This window comes from Thunnus thynnus, chromosome 3 (genome assembly GCF_963924715.1).
Source record: "Thunnus thynnus chromosome 3, fThuThy2.1, whole genome shotgun sequence".
Taxonomy (NCBI): domain Eukaryota; kingdom Metazoa; phylum Chordata; class Actinopteri; order Scombriformes; family Scombridae; genus Thunnus; species Thunnus thynnus.
In genome coordinates, this window is record NC_089519.1 from 260,325 (window position 1) to 280,743 (window position 20,419).

At 41.2% G+C, this 20,419-nt stretch overlaps 2 protein-coding genes across 4 annotated transcripts in view; one reads left to right on the forward strand and one right to left on the reverse strand.

Moving 5' to 3' along the window:
- Nucleotides 1-16,970, reverse strand: part of adgrl3.1 (adhesion G protein-coupled receptor L3.1) — a 130,726-nt gene extending 113,756 nt beyond the window's left edge. The window contains exons 1-2 of the mRNA XM_067578478.1: nt 16,348-16,970; nt 6,180-6,260 (exon numbers count right to left, since the gene is read on the reverse strand). The gene's annotated coding sequence lies outside the window, so the exon portion shown is untranslated. The remainder of the gene's footprint in view (nt 1-6,179; nt 6,261-16,347) is intronic.
- A 1,104-nt stretch (nt 16,971-18,074) lies between these two features.
- Nucleotides 18,075-20,419, forward strand: part of si:dkey-92j12.5 (multiple PDZ domain protein) — a 40,712-nt gene continuing 38,367 nt past the window's right edge. For all 3 annotated transcript variants that reach the window (XM_067578487.1, XM_067578495.1, XM_067578503.1), the window contains exons 1-3: nt 18,075-18,379; nt 19,179-19,273; nt 20,008-20,174. In XM_067578487.1, coding sequence (XP_067434588.1) covers nt 19,261-19,273; nt 20,008-20,174 — 180 coding nt within the window. In that variant the 5' untranslated portion in view covers nt 18,075-18,379; nt 19,179-19,260. The remainder of the gene's footprint in view (nt 18,380-19,178; nt 19,274-20,007; nt 20,175-20,419) is intronic.

Here is a 20,419-nt window from a genome sequence, read left to right on the forward strand (position 1 = left end):
CAAATCCACACACTGTGTGGGATGCTTTCACATGTGCATTTCAGGGTCATGCTAAAAACTATTCTTCTTGGAAACATAAACAATGTTTAACTGAGAAAAAAACACTGTTGGATGAATTACAAAATATTAGTTTGGATGAGAATTAATCTTGATATTGATGAGGATCTAAAATCAGTGGATGTGAAACCAAAAGAGTTAAAGAATCAGACTAAAGGGATTCAATATAGAAGTAAAGTAACATGGATGGAATATTAACATTCTTTGTCATTTCAAAATAGAAATATTGTGAAACTTTTGAATGAAGATGAAACAGCTGCTACATCTATGAATAACATCCTTAAACCTTTAAATGAATTAATAGACTAATATATTCAATCAACAAATTTGTCTGTTTGATTTGATGAGATCTTGTCGTCGTGCTAAGCTTACAGATGAGCAGCAGGTATTATGTGAGGGTCCTATTATTGAGAGTTATATGACGCCATATGTTCTTTTCAGAACGGCGAGGCTCCCGGATTAGATGGGATATCTGTGGAGGTTTATAGAACCTTCTTTGTTGAAATTAAGGAGGCTTTACTAGCCAGCTATAATTTCTCTTTTGAAGTTGTGCAGCAATTAAACTCTACAAAAGAAGGGTTAATGTCCCTGTTGCTAAAACATGATGCAGTTGTCCAGGGAAAAGATCCTGTGAAATTAAACACACGGAGACCTCTGACACTCCTGTGATGCTCGTATATGCTCGTATTCTGACCAAATGTATTGAACTGAGATTAAAGCAAGTCATTCAACATTTTATACACTTTGATCAAACAGGACGATTTATAGGTGATAATATCAGACGTCTCTTTCAAACCATTGATTGTTATGATTAGGATAAAATGCCTGGTTTGATATTTATAGCCGACTTTGAGGAAGTTATTTATCAATGTTTGCAGTAGATTTGGTGATTGTTTCATCAAATGGGTTCATGTCTTGTATCAAAATCCTTTTAGCAGAATTATAAATAACAGATATATTACAGACACAATTAAACTTTCTCGAGGGGTCAGATAAGACTCTCCTCCTGAAGCTTATTTGTTTATTCTTGTTATAGAAATGCTGGCTATAAAAATAAGAGAGAATCTTAACATTAAAGGTTTAGTGATTCATTGTTTGGAATCAAAAGCTTCTTTTTATGCAGACGATGTTTCCTTCCTTCTCTGTAGAGACACTTATTCTAGAGTTGAGTTCTTCGCCTCTTTATCAGGTTTGAAGCTGAATTATCAACAATGTGGTTTTCTTAGTTTGGATCATTGAAAAATTCAGATTTTCATGTAGCCTGCCAGGCGTCTATTAAATGGTCAAATAGCCGTGTGAATGTCTTGGGAGGGCGTATAACAGCTGATAAAAAACCTTTCACTGAAAACTAAGTTTGATTTGAAACATAGCAAAGTAGACAGAATTCTCCATATTTATGGTAAAGTTACAATAATTAATTCCTTGATAGTTTCACAGTTTACTTATTGTCTTCTGTCTTTGCCTTCTCCTTTTTAAAAAAAAAAATCTTTAGATTCATTTGGAATGATAAACCTGAACTGATTAAGCAGTTATTGTTATAACTCACCTGAACATGGAAGGTTTAATGTCTCTCAGTGATTGATCAATACAAGGATTGATATGTATCATTTCTCTATGTGCTTTGAGAATATAACTTCTCATCCATGTCATTTTCAAACATATTGGAAAAATGTGAATGATATTCTTCTTCCTTGGTTAAGAACATGTAGATGTATTTACTTATTTATATCCAGATAAAAACTTTCTATAAGATACTGACATGAAAAATGCTTAAGATACGGAGAATAACTGAAGACTATCTGTAGATTCTGTGGTGATAAGAAAGAAGATATTATGCATTTATTTGGGTTTTGTCCAGTTGTTGCATCTTTTTGGCAGCAGGTGCCGAATTGTTTATCTGAACAAGCGACCCTTTTACCTTTATCCCCTCGCAGGATTATTTGGGGGTGTCAAGATGATGTAAATATGTATTAAACACTGTTGTGTTGCTTGGATACTCCAAAAAATCATATTCATATTATTATTTAAACATTTCTATTTGCAGGAAAAGATCATTATGAAAGGTAGAGCAAAAAGCTCAGACATGAACACATGACAATATCAAAAGATATTATAGAGAGAGATAGATAGATAGATAGATAGATAGATAGATAGATAGATAGATAGATAGATAGATAGATAGACAGATAGATAGATAGATAGATAGATAGATAGATGGATAGATAGATGGATGGATGGATGGATGGATGGATGGATGGATGGATAGATAGACAGATAGACAGATAGATAGATAGATAGATTACAGTAGATAGATAGATAGATAGATAGACAGATAGATAGATAGATAGATAGATAGATAGATAGATAGACAGATAGATAGATAGATAGATAGATAGATAGATAGATAGATAGATAGATAGATAGATAGATAGATTACAGTAGATAGAGTAGATACATTTCTTGACTAATGCTTAGCTGTTGCCCCAGAAACTCTATTCTCATTCCTCACTTTCTTCCTCCATTACAGTATCCGTCAGGTCTAGTGTTTCAGAGACATCTGCTTCATGCCCAGCCCTGGGTGTGTTTGTGTGTGTGTGTGTGTGTGTGTGTGTGTGTGTTTGTGTGTGTGTTTGTGTGTGTGTGTGTGTGTGTGTGTGTGTGTGTGTGTTTGTGTGTGTGTTTGTGTGTGTGTGTGTGTGTGTTTGTGTGTGTGTTTGTGTGTGTGTGTGTGTGTGTGTGTGTGTGTGTGTGCATATATGTGTGCACACAAGGGAAGAAGGCTGAGTCTAATTGCGCTGGCCCATCTGCTGATTCTGGAAAACAGGCTTGCATCTCACAGACACAAACAGCACAGACAAAAACACACGAGCACAGACAAACGCACACGTCACACGCCACAAGTGCTTGCCTAAAAGCCTTCAACTTGGACCCTGGACAATCTGCGCCCATTCTCTGGCAGCTGTGTGGACGGCATTGACTGGCATGGTTTACAATATGGACTCTATTGTCTTAGGACAAAGGCCCTTCCACTCAAGGCAAAGGTCACATTATAAGACAATACGCTTGTATTCATGGGGGGTGCTGACAGAGGGCTTGTGTGTGTGCTAGAGCTGGGAGTTTAATTACTGTAATATTTTTAATACAATCATTGTATGTATTAAAATGACATGAACAGAATATTATCTCTTTTTTATCCTGGACTTTATTAAAGGGAACAAATTGAAACACACAATGTTATTTTTACAAGTAGATACAATTGTTAAGCTTGAATTCAGTGTTCAGTTACAGTTACCTCCACATGTGTCCACATCTGCTCATCTGCCCCTGCATATGTGTACCGTACTGTACCACCCAGTGACTCACATTACATATAATTGTTTGTTTAACCAACGAAACTCATACAGATTGTATTTCAATCTGCGCCCTCATTGGTAATGTAGCAAATTAAGGTTGTGTGTGTTTGTACGTGCGAAGCGGGAAACACCTGTTTCACACAAAGAAAAAAAAACCCACATCCCCCACATGAAGACTGATATATCCCCTTTCCTGTTGTTCTTTCTTTTCTTTCATTGTTTCAGTGAAATAAAGACAAAATGCAGCCTTGATATCACAGAATTAGATTTCAAAGCAAGTATTCATAGTCATACGAGAGTCGAGGAAGGAAAACATGTGGAGAGACACTCACTGGACAGGCAGTGCATTAAAACGGACACACAAACTGTGTGCATGTGTGTGTGTGTTCACCCCACACACCCACGTGCATACATACGCACACACACACACGTGCACACACACACACACGTACACACACACACACACACACACACACACACGTACACACACACACACACACACACGTACACACACACACACATGTACACACACACACACACACACACACACACATGTACACACACACACACACACACACACACACACACATGTACACACACACACACACACACACACACACACACACGTACACACACACACACACACACACATGTACACACACACACACACACACACACACACACACACGTACACACACACACACACACACACACATGTACACACACACACACACACACAAACACACATGTACACACACACACACACACACACGTACACACACACACACACACACGTGCACACACACACACACAATGAGGCTGAGTAAATAAATGAAAACAAAGGAAATATATGGATGAACAAATACTTTAGTTTGAAGCCAAAGTAATAACGCAGATCTAAATCTAAAACATAATAAATCATTCTGAAACAACCTCTTATTACTAAACCCATTTAAACATTAAACTCCAAACTAGTCAATCTCTTTAGACACACAGCTGATATTTGGAAATGATTTGTCCCACACGTGTCCTTGTGTATTTCTTTTAATGTTGTACTCAAGTGTTATGAGACTTGAGTAAAATGACCTTGGCTATTAAATAGATAAAACTAAACTAACTACATAGCAAACCACACAGAGGGCGAGAGAGAGAGAGAGAGAGAGAGAGCACACCCTCTTTCACATTACCCTCAGCCAATTCAATCAATAAAGAATCGGATACCACATGAAAACATGGCCTCAGGGTTTTTATACCGCAAAGATGCAACATATTTCTCCTCTTGGTGAAAAACTGATATCAACTGAGATACTGTGAATAGCTGTCAATACCCGGGAACTGCGCCCTTCTTTATCGTCAATAAATTGAATGTGCAATTCATCAGCCCGACTCTAGGAGACAGTATTTCTAATTAAAAAGGAGCTCGTAAATTCGACATTTTACAGGCCTAGCTCAGCTTGTAAATACATTGTAAATAAGTTGCAGTGAGTGGCTTCATGGGCAGATGAAGGTCTGGGTTTATGGTTTAACTCCTGTTGATGCCTTCAAGGAACAGCTGGCTGATTGAAATTAATTCAATATCTGTGTTGTTTGGTGCTCTGTTTTATTCTCCCTCAGGCTGCCAGTACACACTGAGTGTGTTTATGTTCACATTAGTATCCTGCTTTTTGAGTCTTATCCTGCTTTTGATCAGATTCAGGAGTTTTCAGAGTTTTCCTGGTTATTCATATCCCTGTATACGTTACAATAACAGTATCCAGGTTTCTGATCATCTGTGTGCAAATGTGTCTTTGTTCTTTATCTGCCGTTCAGTTCTGTACAGACAGAGTTACCTCCAACAGTTGACAATGAACACACTGACTTTAGTTTCTGGCTGTCTGAGCTCTACTGGATTTAGCTTCTCCATCTGCTCACCAGTGATGGAAAACAACAGAACAATTTATGATCTGCATTGTATTACTGAAGTCAGACACCTTGTTGATCATTATCCCATTACGTACCATCACATTTCTAGTTTGTCTGACAAACTGCTGAGTAACTTGAGTTGATGACACACCTAAACACATGAATATAAACCTGAATAAGATGTTTACACGCCACAGTCTCCTGTTATCAATACTTCAGTTCTAGTACTTCAACTAGAATTTCAAGGTTTCACAAAACCTGGAAAAGGCTTCTCCAGGTTCCTGAAACAAGGACATGATGTGCAGAACATGACCAGGAAACTCTTAAAACCTGATCATGATTAGGATACAGATGTAAACACACTCGCTGTCTTTACAATACCTTTTCTATTCTATTCTATTCTCACATGTTGTTGCGATCGCTGCACATCGCAGGCTGTTTCGTATTCTTTTTGAAGCTCGCTGGGTCAGATCTGATTGGATTAGCAGTTTGAGAGGACACATTTGCTGGGCCAATTAGAGCACTTCCTGGCACAGATGGAACCCTGAAGTCTCCGGGGAGAACAATGGGTCATATTTGGGTTCTAAAAAAGCATAATGTATACTGTAGTGTCTGCAAAAAACAACACGCCAGGTGCGTGTATATATTTACACGACTATCCCTCCAGGCCTGTGCTGTAAATAAAACACCAGGGTCAATCTTAATGTGAGTGTGTGTATTGTGACTGGCGTTGCGTGTGGGTGTGTGTGTGCTCCTGTCGGCATTCTGAGTAAACATCCTTGTTTAAATATGTTTAAAATGATCATAGGGTGAGATGCTGTGTGTTCAGACCTGCAAGCACACAAATACAGGCGCATATATTCTTACCTGTTATAGTGTACGTTGCTCTGTCAAAGTGAAATGAAAGCCCAGAGAATCACATCTCAATGGCAGCTGGACGTCCTAGTCCTGGAGAGACAGAGAGAGAGAGAGAGGGGGAAGGGTGGGGGGTTATTGGAGCTCACTGAACTGAAGTCCCTGTCATTTCTCACAATAGAGACAGATAGCCATAATATGTAGTGAATGTGGGGTGCAATGTGAATAATGGCCCCCTCCAGATTGTGTGAATAGCCATAACCCACTCAAACACAAGAACCAGACAGCTCACAAGCCACTTTTCGCTCATGATTGCTTATTTAGTGTTTGTGTGTGCGTGTGCATGCGCACGTGCATGCTCCACCACGTAATGACCTCTTAAGTGTCCGAGTATCAAAGTCTATAATGGTCTATCTCTGTGCTCGCTAGCAGTTTACAGCTAAAAAGCGCTCTCATGCCATGATAACTGGTTTATATGGGTGGCATTTCACTGCCAAATGCCAGAGACGCTTTTCAGAAAGGGAAATTGTTAGCTCTGTTACTAGAATACAGTGGCAGTTATTCACAGTTAGAATGTCTCATATCTTTTTCTATCTGTGCCTTGTCTCCTTCCCCCATCTCCTTCTGCATCTTCCCCCTGTTTTCCATCACTATGTACTTTTTTTACAATATCGCACCTTCTATCTCTTTCTCTCACTGGATATCTTTTCTATTTTCTGTTTTGGAAAGACCCTCGCTGTCTCCCTTTCTCTCTCCCCTTTTCTTTATCCCCCCCCCCCTCAACCTACTTCTCTTGAGGGTAAACTTTGCAGTCTCATCTCACCAGGGTCAATCTTAATGTGAGTGTGTGTATTGTGACTGACATTGTGTGTTGGTTTGTGTGCTCCTGTTGACGTGAAGACTGTTTGTGTGGATGTGCATATGTGTGTGTGTGTGTGTGTGTGTGTGTGTGTGTTCGCTGTTTACTGGGAGGGCTGATGGGTGCAGAGGAAACAGCGTGTATCTGTTTTGCCTTGAATTTTCTGTTTCAGAGTCTTTGTCTGCGTGCCATGCAAGATTTTCACAGGCACACAAAAACAAGTGCGTATTGTAACACACACACACACACACACACACACACACACACACACACACACACACACATATCCATACAGAGTGTCAGGGCCTGGACCTCTGTGGAGCTCTCCGGCAGAGCTGTGCAGTAATTGGGTCTATTAGCCAGTACAGGAGGCCGTGAGCAATATCTCTATGGCTGGGTGGGTAGATACTGCAACAAAAGATGGATACACTGTACTGTGTTCGTGCACATGCATGTCGCTTGCATGTATTCATGTGTATGCATGTGAATGAGTGTATACTCCCAGTGTTATGTGTGTATGCATGCACTACAATGTAGGGGAAAATTGCCAGAGGCAACAGATCATTGGCAAAAAATAAGTTAGGCAGTGAGCTCCCCCACCTATACAGAACCTTCATTCATGTCTCGCCTGCTTCCCTCAGCACACACTATACATTATTCACAGGGAACTGGTCAACAATGGAGGGATCAATGAATGGGGAATAGAGGAAGAGAGGTGGAAAAGAAACAGGTTTAGATGCAGAGGTGGTGAAGGAACAGGTTTGTAGAAGGAGCAGAACAAGGCATGCAATGAGGTTTTTCATTAGGACTCATTTACATGAACAAGTGAAAAATGGGAAAGAGAAGATTAAAGATGCAGCCATTGCAAAAGTTCATGCATACATGGCTTTGTTCCATCCTGGAAGAGGAATTCTTCATTAAATCCTAATTTTGTTCTCTATTCTGCTGTCAGAAAGCACAGGTCAACACCTGCAGGGAGCTGTGCAGGAAAAGCTGCAATCAGATGAAACAAATGTTTTGTTTATAGGCAACATTCAGTTTGTCCTTTATGTAGCAGACAGTCAGGCTGTTAGATGGGCTTGTAGTGTGTCTTGCCACAGACTTGCAGTTAATGTTAGCCTTTCTTTTAACTATCACCATCATCTTTCCCTAGCCTTAATGATTTATTTCCCACATTCACAACCTTTCGCTGTCCTCAACCAAACCATCATTGTCATGAAGGGATATTGTAGAAAGAAAACATCTGCACTGAATGTTACAAAAACTTTGTCAACAAACGTAATCTAAGGCTTTGCAGAATCATCCAATATCAACATTCTTGTCTGGTGATGGGCTTTGGGCGAGGAAGAGATAAGGTGAACGAGCAGGACACAGCTTTTTCTCTGAATGTCTCTTCTTTTTCGCTGCTGATGTTGACACTTACATTAAATATTTCAACTTATAAATAATGTCTATATTGACATCAACAGATATCTGAATATACAGTGAGTCAGCTGCATCTACATGGGCCTATTGCATCCTTCCTGATAGTACTTTTTTTTTAGTAAGCAGAGTTGCTGAACACCATTTTGAGAGCAGGTTAAGATTTAAGATTGCCTGACTACATAAGAAGAGATAAAAGCAAGATTTGGATCAAATGAAAGCGAGAGGGCTCCTCTGAGGGCAACCAGCAGAGGAGCAAAGAAGAGGACAGTAGAAAGAGAGATTTAGTTGGACAAATGGTGAATGGTTATAGCTTTCTCTAAGAGCTTGGGAAGGGCGTTGGCCGAGAGGGTTTTGGACATGTAGTGCCTCAGCCTTTGGCACAATGTCTTCCTGAGAAAAGAAAAAGGAAATGTAGCAGATTTCACTTGAGAGATACCGACCAGTTTCTCACAGTAAAACAATGGTGTTTTCTATTATGAGAGGCAGTGGTTGCATTGATGTCCCATTACTCATAAGCTTGCTGAATGTAATTAGGATGACTCTACAGTATGCTTTCATGATGGCTTTTCATCTATTGCCTTTTGTAATCATGTCTTAGACAACACATTGCACCGTAAGACACCAGAAATTGCATTGATGCCTGTTGGTGGAGATTTATGGCACTTCCAAACGAAGCAATGTGTCGCCTCTTTAAAGGGCGGGGTCTCCTATCTTCATTTTAAAACCACAATTCTCCCCCCAGGCTTCAACAGATATAAGCATGAGGAATATGGAGCAATAGTGTATATGGTCTAGCCAGGCGTAAAATTAAAGACTCTTGTCTATGTGCCCCACATAAATCTTTGAAAGAGAGAAAGAGAGAGGTTGAGGAAGGGAGGTGTGCATGCTGAAACAAAAAACTGGTTGATTTGTCCGGCGATTGTGAATCGCTGAACTGTAATCAACTGTACTCAACCCTGGACAATGAGATGTTTCAATACATGGGTGCACAAACACACCCAGACACACACACAAAGAGAAAGACACCCACTAACATACATCATTCTAACCATAAAAGTAGCTTATAGTAATTGCCTGACTTGGGTGTTACACAAAGATTGGTTTTAAAATGCCAAATATCATTTATCAAAGGCTTGTCTCAGCACAGCCTTACTCTCCACTAAAGCTCCTGGTCCAATCCCTCTCGCTCTCATCTTGATACATGTGACGGATGCCATCTCATCTATCATACATACACCGGTGGAGTGAGAGCCAATAAGAAGGTTCAAAACGTATGTAAGCACACTGCTGGAGAACATGCATACGATTTCTCACATGGTTAGAAGAAAGACACATGGTCCATGTAAGTTATTGCTGCAAGCCCACAGGCCAGAGTGCTACTCATCTGTCTCGGTGTGACACTATCAGGCTCCCTCGCAAAATACAGAGGTGGTAAAATGGTTTTATTGCAAAATGTGAAAGATACGTTGGGGACAAATTTGACGTGTGCTGATACACGCCAAACCGGGCACGGTGCTTTTATCTCAAATGAGTTGTCTTCAGCACAGACTGAACCACACTGTTTATTTTAGAGGCACACGTTGTGAATGTGCGAAAAGTAACCTTGAAGATTTGAGTTCTCACACAGAATTATTCACCAGCCAGTCAAAGGGGATTTAACCTTAGGCAGAGTGAGGTGCTATATTTACACTTAAGCCGAGGAGAGTCAGCTCCATAAGTTGAGGGGAAAAATACAAAACAGCACAAATGATGTAAACATGATAGATTATCAGGCCATTGATCACTACTATATCTGTTAATATCTTTGTTCCATCAAGCATGACCATCTAGTCATCCTCGCCCTCCTTCAGCCTATCATACTGCACCATCAACTAAGCTCCAGATCAATACTGCCTGGCACATATTCTCACTCTCAAAGACTTGGAATGAAAACGCCATTCGATATCAATCAAGATCACAGCTGTGCCACTGAACAGGCACAATAAATGACAATATTATTTTTTTTAATTTACCATCAAACGACGGGTCGCATCAAAGCGGTTTGAGTTAGATCTTTCAGCCTGGTTTACGCTGAAAGGAACCAGATGAGCTGGGAGTGGAAGATGTATGTAATGCAGTTAAAGTAAAAGCCCAGTAAGCAGGAAATTTAAGAGGGGCCTGGGGATGATGGTATTACAGCAGACGCTGATTGTGGACAATTTGCTGAAGAAGGAAAAGATATGGAAAATATCATTGGATGCAGTGGGCCTCTGGTGTGCAAACACTTGAAAAGCAGGGAAAAGGAGGAAAAACTGCAACAGTTTAATCATCTGTAAAACAATCTGCTATTTTTTCAAGTGATCATTTAAACAATTAACCGCTGTTAGTTGAAGTAAACTGTACTCGAAAAACAATGTCACTGCAATGGAGCCAGAATTCCCCCATCCATTGTCTCGATCACTTAAGTCAACCAACACAGTCTTTATTAGCAGCAGTGAATCAGTCTCTCAAACAATACTGCATTTTCAAACCCTGCTGTAGTTTCCTCCATTGATAAGAAATGCTGTGCTATAACACGGCACTGTGAGATTTATGCCCCCAGCCCTGTGATGACCTCATTGTTCATTGCCCCATAATTCAAATCTGCTCCGCTGTGTTGCATCACACTGGGTATGACTCATTTCCAAGCACCCCTTTCTCTAAACAAGCGAGGGCTCCGCAGCACGCTATAGTCAACTGCACAAACAACACAGAAAAGAATTTCCCCATCAATACTGTGGTGACTGACTTAAGACTTGCATATGCACGGCGTCTCACGCACGCACACACACACACACACACACACACACACACACACACATGCACACACACACACGCACACACACACACAGCAACACACTGTTTAAATGGACTGAACTGGGAAGAGGAGGGGGAGGGGGAGTGCTATTGTAAATGATTTCCTGCGGAGACCAAAATAATCGGCGGACCTTTGAGTGAGCTTCTTACAATCACTCTGGCCTTGTACACTGATTCTCCATTCAGCTCCCTAATGGCACTGTGTGTGTCACTAAATATACAGCTGCAGGCCATGTCTATGTGTGGCTCACTGGTGTGTGAGCTTATGCATGTGTGTTAGCATACAAGTGTGAATGTGTGCGCACGAGAGAGCGGTGGTAATTGACGTGTTCCGCATTGATGTGTGTTTAGAGTATCTGTGGGAAGAAATGTGTGTGTGTGTGTGTTTGTGTGTGTGTGTGTTTCTATTGAGTGGTGACAGCTTTGAGTAGGGAACAGGGAGGTGAAGGGCACAGAGGAGAAGTGTGGACAGAAGATGTGTTGACTGGGAGGACAAGTGTTTTTTTTTCTTTGTGAAAGAGGGATAACAACTACTGAGTGAGTGAGAGGTTTTAAAAGAACAATGTGCTGTGGATACAGTAGCTCATTCTGAAAACAGCTGATTAAACATGTAGTTGGGACACAAATCGATCTCTGGTGATAAAAGTTCTATTTGTAGAATAGAACAGAATTAGGTTTGACGTGAACACTTCAGTTCAGACTTTTTATTCTGTTCCACAGCTCAGACGTTTAGGAGGTTATTATGCACAGCGTGGTTTCATGCATGGTTTCATCCAAACTAGATGGACAGTTTAAAAAAATCAATAGTGTTCCATACTATACATCTTCCTCAGATTTTACTGAATAACTGTGTAAAAATGACATAAACATACATTTTCACAGCCTTGGGAATGGCATGATAATAATTTATACAGCACTCTTCTAAACACTATTACAAGGTGTTTTGCAACCAATAAAACCACAATAAATAGAATTCAATGATGACAACATAAAAGCAGGACATGAAATAAATTCAGGGCTGCCGGAGAAACAAATAAAAGACTGAAGCTGCTCAACTGGTCAAAGCAAAATGAATAAAAGCCTGTCTTTAAAAAAACACATTATTGTGAGATGTGACATTGATTTCACCCTCCTAAGTCTCTCAGATTGATGAGTCAGAGCACAAACGCAGCCAACATTGTATGTTTATTGTTGTTATTTTAAGGATAATGGAAAATGTATAATATTCAATATTCATTCTCTTAAATATGTTTTAGGGTGGTGAGAGATGCAGTAAGTGTGGAGGAGCCAAAGATGTTATCTCATCACCACAATTTTAATATCCTAATCAATGGCTGTGGGGTAATTTCAGAATGGATTTACACTGATTGATTTCTCAATAATTTTTATCCCATGTGATCACAAACTAAGCTCCTTAGGCTCGTTTAATCTGGCTGTTGCAAAACTTTGATTAAAAACAAGATGCAATCAAAACTTTGAGAAAGTTTAAGTTTAATTTTTACCTTTTTACTCTACAGCTCTGCTTTAATTATTATTAACGTAACATTTATTTTCATCATCAGATTATTCTCTTCATTGATTGATTCATCTGGTCCATGAAAATTCCCATAGTGACTCTTTAAAGGGCTCCAAAACCCCAAAATATTCAATTTACCATCACAGAAGCCAAACAAAAGAATGTAGAGGCTGGAACTATGTCATGTTTTGTGTTGATGCTTGAAATATTACTTGAATGATTAATAAATTATCAAAATAGTTGCTGATTAATTTTCTGCCAATCGATTAATCAACTAATTGTTTTAAGTCTAATGATTAGAGCTTGAATGAACTTCAGTACCAGCGGCTGATCCGGCATCACAGCCCAGTTAACAGACGGCATGAGCAGTCAGGCCAACGCTGTATATTTCCTCCAATCGGCTCAAAAATGCAGACAGATAATAGGCTGCGGTGCTTGGAGCAGAAAGCCTTCCAACAGTTCCATATTTAGGCAGAGTAAGACATCTATCTCTGGAGGGCTATTCTAGTCGAGGCCATAGGAGCAATGAGTCAGTGAATGCCCTGAGATCTGACAGCCAGTCGTCTACTGGTCTTCCACATTCCCGAGCACATATCTAATCAGGTAGAGAAGTAAAGCCGTAGTCTTCTCGCATGGAGCGAACCTCTAATAGGGTTTAATGATATCGGAGGTGAGTTTCACACATTAAGAGAGGTGAACTGAGCTGATAGCTCCAGTCGATGGTGAAAAATGCAAGGAGTCAGAGTTATTCTTTGAGGGAAGGAAAGGGTAGGAGGAAGGATGTGTTAACACATGACCGAGTGCTTTAGGTGGATGAGGAAGACGGGCACGGATCTGGCCTCATTATTTCAATATGGGAGAGAGATGTCGTCTAGTGCAGGAAAAAGGGTTTCTGAATTAGGTTAAACTCGCCACACAAAGTGGGGTTGAGACTAGGAATGTGAATCATCATCGCATTAGGAAATAAAGCAGTGAAATTCAACGGCTTTGCTTTCATTGAAACTTAATATTATTATTGCAGCATTAAGATTTGTTGTTTTTTTTCACAGCTTAAGCCACTAGACTGTCGGTTTATTTATGCAGGAAGGTTGGTTGTCTCTGTGAGCACAATAAACACTACCTTGTGTTTATCTACAAGGCTCTCTGACACAGACCTTTACCTTGCTATGCATAAATTAACTAAATAGAGGACTGGATCCCAGTAAGTGCAAATTCTTTAGGAAAACCTTGTTAAAATGGTTTTGGGGAAACCAGCCCTCAGGTTCTGTGTGCCCATTAAACAGAATTAATTGCACAAAGTGTTGAAGTTAGACTCTCTAATAACCTTTGACGATGGAAATAGACTCTCCAGTAACAAGCACAGTTACACTTGTTACAACACTGATTATACGCCTGCTCGTCTTAATATTCAAGTGTGAATATGTGTCTGTTATTGTCTGTCTGCGATGGATCATGTTGTCTGCCAAGGTTTATTTTCATTATCTCGAGGTTTCGATGTGAGCGCGAGATGTTTAACATACGATCCCTTATTCAAATCACAGGCTGCTTCCATTACGGGGCTGCATATTGTTATTGGAGCCACCCAAAGCTAAGCCAAATACATTAACTGCTCTAAACAAAGAAAGTCAGCCATCAGTCAATGAAGCAGAACAATCTGAATTAGCACAACCACCCTAATTTGCACCCTGTTTTCCCCAGCAAGGAGCTTTGTCTTTCTTGTGCATCATAACAAGTGAAATGAATCAGTGACCTAATTAAAGGAGGACAGAGAGACCATCAGTCAGCAGATTGCTTGATTGCTGCTGTTGCACATTATACAGCTTCAGGTGGTTCAACAACATCGCTGCTGTCATCAGGGTGCAGAACGTGACCCGAGATGCTCTTTGACACGCCTGGCATTCATAGTGTGATGTCTGACAAACATCCCATGGCTCTCTCTGGAGACTATAGTAAACTGAAAAAACATAGACTGTAGCTGCTGTAAGTTTGGACAGGAAAACACAGATACTACTGAGGCTACATGTTTCTCCACTGTTTAAAACAAACAGCTTGTCAGACAATCAAGAAATGCAGGATTTAGACAATTTTAAGGCTGCATCTCTCTCTAATATTTAAAACAAATAATCAACCAAGAAACTATAGGATCACATAAACAGATGCAGTGATGATTTAGTGATATCCATGTCATCCATAAACATAATAATCTCCTTGGAGACAGGACTGTGTTTTAACAGATGCTGGGAAAATGGCAGCCGAGCAAATCTATGTAAAAATGTATCCAGCACAGACGTACAGATTACTGCCTACACTGACCGTTTCCCCACCTGCACAGTGTGTTGGAGATACTTTTCTTAGCTGCAGCACTGACAGATGAGTCAACATATTGTCAACCACTCCAACCTATAGAGTCTTCATCCACCCTCGAAAACACACCGAACAGAGAGAGATGCACAAAGAGTTTGCACAAAATGTCTTTGCTGAAAGCCGTTTGGATGATGAATGTAGATTACGGGGATTGGAAAGGGCCGATCCACAACCACCCAAGTAGACTCACACAACAAATGACTATTGAGGGTCAAATGTAAGAGTGTGCTTTGATTGTCAAATATTATTTCTGAGGCAGACCACTTATGATTAACCCAGTTATGGAGGCGTAAAAGGCTTATGTGGTTATCTGCTTTGTTGCTGATGACAAAGAGTACGCGGTGCATTTACAGTCACAATAATCTGAGGCTGAAAGATCTTCAGTTTATGTCAAGATCCAAGTGTTGTGCAACCTTCAGTAGTTTTCAGTAGCACATCAAGGTCATTTGCAACCCCTGACGCCTCTTCTGTAAATAAGAACCATATAGCTTCCACTCATGAATCCGCATGATTGACGTATCCTGGGGTGCACTGGCCTGCTGGATACTCCTTTTCTTACAGAGTGGCTGGATTTACTCTGGATTTCAGACTGCGGCTGACAAACCAGCACAGCCCCAAACAGGCGAACTGCATTCCAATATATTCAGATGACAGCCTCATAAAATAGGAGGAAAAAACTGAGGAGGTGAACACTTAGTCTATCTGTCATCCATCATGCCAGAGCATGTGATGATTTGTCATTGCACCCTGCAGTGAGGCAGACACATGCGGCTACAGAATAATAATTATGTGTACATCCTGGATGGGATGATGTGATTGTATTGATTATTTGTTGGAGAGGTAATAGGTATCATTGCTTATTAGCGACATCTCGCATCCGAGCGACGCCCATCCAAGCCGCGAGCAGCTGAAGCATTATCTGCACAAACACGGGAACTATATTACATTTCACCGCCCTCGTACGTTCGGACTATTTTCCGCGCCCCTTAAAGTAGAATAATCGCAGGCCACATTCCCATGGGCATCCGTGAGAACCAAAGTCAGCGCTGCCATATAGCTTTGAGAGCAGGTCAGTGACAGACTCAGGTTGACATAACAGCCAGGAGCTTCGACGTTCACCGGTGATGTCTGAAAAATATATATCTACATCATTTGTGAAGCAATAAAGAGGAGATCCTTACCGTATCACCAGCGCATACAGGCTGTCCACATCCAGCGCAGAGAGTCAGGAATAACCTTTTCCGCGCTCTTTCATATAGTCCCCAGAACGCAGATCTTGGATAGAAATATATCTTTCCAGTCGATAAATAATTTGACTGCTTGGCGCCTCGACTCCGGTTCTGTGCTTAATTCTTCCCGACGCAAAAAAAAGCAAAAAAAAAACACGACGTGGACAAATGTTAGCGAAAGAGCGGATGAGAATAAAGCTGAGGATGTAATAAACCAATAGCTGCGTGCTTAGTATCCTGATCAGCGCTCACACAAGAGGATGTATCTCGTCCATCCAAATGCACTAAGTCCAGTGGAGTGCTGGAGGAGGATAGAGGCGTATCTCTGTCCCTATCCGTCTGTCTGTATCCCTTCCTTCCTCCCCTCCCTCCCTTTCTCTCTCTCTTTATCTTTCCCGGGTGCCTTTATGTTCTTACTGACTTCTGCTGAAGTCCACAGGCGCAGAGCGCAGCGGAGCAGAGGACCGTGGTCAACACAGAGAGAGAGGGGTCAGAAATGACAAACCAATTTGGAGGCGCGGTGGATGCTCGGTTGATCAGAGCGCAGCCCGGCGAGAGGAGCGTTGCGTTGCAGGCGGGCGGGGAGCCGAGGGTGGGTGGAGGGCTGGGGAGAGGAGGGGGGAGGGGGGGGGGGGGGGGTGATGATTCCTGCCTGGGGGATGCAGAGAGAGAAAGAGGGAGAGATGAAGTGGGGTGTCTGGTGGAAAACATGGAAATGGATCTGGCTCCTAAATCTCTGGACTTAGGGCTCCACCTGCCGTGTGAACACACACAGGGGTTCACAAACTTTACAAGGCAAGAAGGGCTCACACAGACTACAGTAGACCCCCTACTGGAAATGATTTGGACTCGAGAAAGAAGCCAAAAAGACGTGTTTTTGGTATTAGACTTAACTTGGTGTATGATTGCATAATTGCGCCTTTGGGTGACAACTGCATTAGGTACACTGGGTTCATTGTCTCACCCTCAGGGGATAAAAGTGAAATCACAGTCCTCATTTAACCATGACATGACTCCGTGTGGTCCCCAGACCTCAGTTTGGGATTTAGAAAGTCAGAAATGAAATGTGGAGTGTTTAACAGGTCAGCCTACAGCGGTTTGTCCGGTAAGGTAGACCCCTACCGGGTAGACCCCTACCGGGTAGACCCCTACCGGACAAACGTAAAGATCCAAGAATAGCAGAAAAATGAATACATCAGAATTAGCTTTAATATAACTTAAACATGCGCATTTTAATTGAAAATATTATTGAAAAAATGATTGAACTCATGAAAACGGGCCCTGGGTCAAACTAACACACACATCTATATAAATGCAATAGTGATTTATAACATTTCACGTCAGAAAACGTGAATTTCAAATGTGTTTTTTTTCCCGTAAGAGAACAAAAAAAAAACAGAAAAAGAATAATAGTAATAATAGTAATAAACTATTTTGTAAGTCAATAGTTCAGTTATTTGGACTTTTGTTTAGTGGCAGTGGTGAGAACATTTGTAATATTTCAGCGTGTTTGCTGTCTCTCTTGCTTCATCATTTGATTTTGTTTTACTATCATTATACGTTTTTAATTAGTTTATACACCTCATTATGTCTAAGAGTTCATATTTGGTTGTCACAGTCATATTCACAGGCATTATTTTCATGGTGTCCCATTGAAATGCATTAGAGGATTACTGTAGGCTAGTTCTCTTTCATTAGGCCTACATAGGGATGAGCTTTATGTGCCTGAAGATCAGAGGGTGACATGCGCACTGCACGGAGCGCTCACAAGCCGCGGACACAATGCTGCAAAATAGAAACGCTCAGCTTGCTTTTTGATATCTTACCATCTCCCAACACGCTGTTATGACTTGTCCCATCGGGAAAGTGTCATTCTTGTTATTGTCTAGTGTAAAATCTTCTCTCGGACTGGAGGAGGTGGTGGATGTGCTGTGTTTGGAGCTCAGTGGAGACCTGTTGATCGCCCTCCGGCGCTGCGATGAAGGTGAGATGAGGCTTCGGACCGATGACCGTCTGTTCGTCACAGTTATAGCTCTAATGTGCTCCGGTCATTTTTAAAGAAATTAACAGATTGTCTTCTAGATTACGTGTCAAATTAGTAGCTAATGGGCCTATTTAATTGCTGCAAATCATCATCTGTAATTTATTTATTTTGATTCTGAAGCAGTCAGTGTCGCTTTAACATCAATAAGGATAAGATATAGATTTCATTAGGCTACTGTGAAGGGCATATAAGTACTGCGATACTCCTCGTGCCTATCAATGGCCCCTAATTAGATTTTAGACGAGACGTTGTCATTTCCAGCCCATCGTTTTGCAAATCAAATCATGTCATTGGTATCATGCTTTGAAGCTATACAGGCTTTCCCTCAAGTCAGAATGGTCGGGAGGCCATGTGTCGCTGTTAATTAGCATCACTGGCTGATAAAGCCTTTTGGAGAAGATTTAAATCCTGCTAAAGAGCATTAGTTGACAAGCAAGGCGCTTGCAAGCATGGCACAGGCCCCGGAAGAGAGGGTGTCGAGGTAAAATGATACAAATAAATATTGGTTCATTAATTAGTCATTTCCTCATGACTAATGAAGTGGAAGGCAATCAATTCTTTTTCCTGCAAAAATATAAAAACAGATATCTTCAAGGAGAAATCTCATCTTGGCACTTTCATTCCACTAATACGCTGTCAACTTCCAGAAAAACACGGCTATAAAAATGAAAGAAAGACTATCTGCAGTGCACAAGGTCATGTTAAAGCAGAAACCTTTTGTTTTTTGTTGATGTTGCAGGTGCCAAACAAAGAAGAATGATGTTGAACTGAGACAGAAAGTCATAAAGACACAATTCATCTGAACCATCTGGCAGGCTACGATGGAAATCATGGGTAAGCGTATTCAGCCTCCTGCAGATGTAGAGTAGTGCACTGTTATAAGACAAACATGTTCCAGTAACCTCAGCGAGACTCCCCCCGCCACCGCCACCGCCATCATCACAGGTTTACGATTTAGGTGTCAGGCACGGCTGCGCGGTTCCATGTGCAGGTGGCACAGGACTCACAGTCTGCTCGCTAGTCAAAACTTTGTGGTGAAGAGTTTACAGGGTCTTAACCCTCTGCCACATGTAATTACTGCAAGTGTGGCTTGTGCTCATTAGCTGCTGCTCCACTAAATAAACAAGGGCAGTATGACTGGAGGCAAAATTTCAGGTTTTCCCCTTTTTCAGAACAGGTGACACACCTTCCTTTAATCCTTTTCTTTAGTCCTCCTGTAAAGAAACATTTTTTTAAGGTTTTGGCCCAAACAGCAGCCTCGGTTCATGGATATTCTTTCAGGTATAAGCACAGTCCCTGTCAACTTTTATTTGAATATTTATCAGTGCTGGCAGAAGATGTCAATCTGGATTCTAAAAACAGACATTGTATTTTAAAAGTCATTTTGCATTTTTTTGTAAAGTCTTTTATTTTCCCACCAGAACCTGTTCAATATTGACATTAGATGGCTTATTATCGAAATTCTGGGCTTGTATTAATGTCACACAGCAGCTGTGGGGGCTAAAGCAAAGCCAACCTGGAGAAATCCCGTTTCTGAATGACACCAATGATACACAATGTCTCTGCAGACACTCAGCGTGCCTTGGAGGCTGTGGAGCGGCTGCAAGCCAAACTGAAGGAGAGAGGGGAGGCCCCCACACAGGAGAAACTCTCCCTGCTGAAGACTGTCCTGCAGAGCCCCTTGTTCCATCATATACTCAGCTTACAGCAAGCTCAGCTGAAGCCCCCAGCGAAGGTACAGAGCGGGCATGAGTGTGTGGGTGTTTGGTGTATATTGAATGGTGGGGAAGGAGCTGGAATCATTCCTGAAATACTGAATGCAGGAACCAAACTGGATGAGTAATCAGCTTACCTAAGCTTACCACTAAAGCCCTGAGAAAGAGAGAGAGAAGAAGAGAGCAAGAGAGAGAGAGGGGAAGGAAGAAGTGGCTATATATCATGTCGAGCAGTTTGTTTGTTTATGACACCATCAAGGGATTT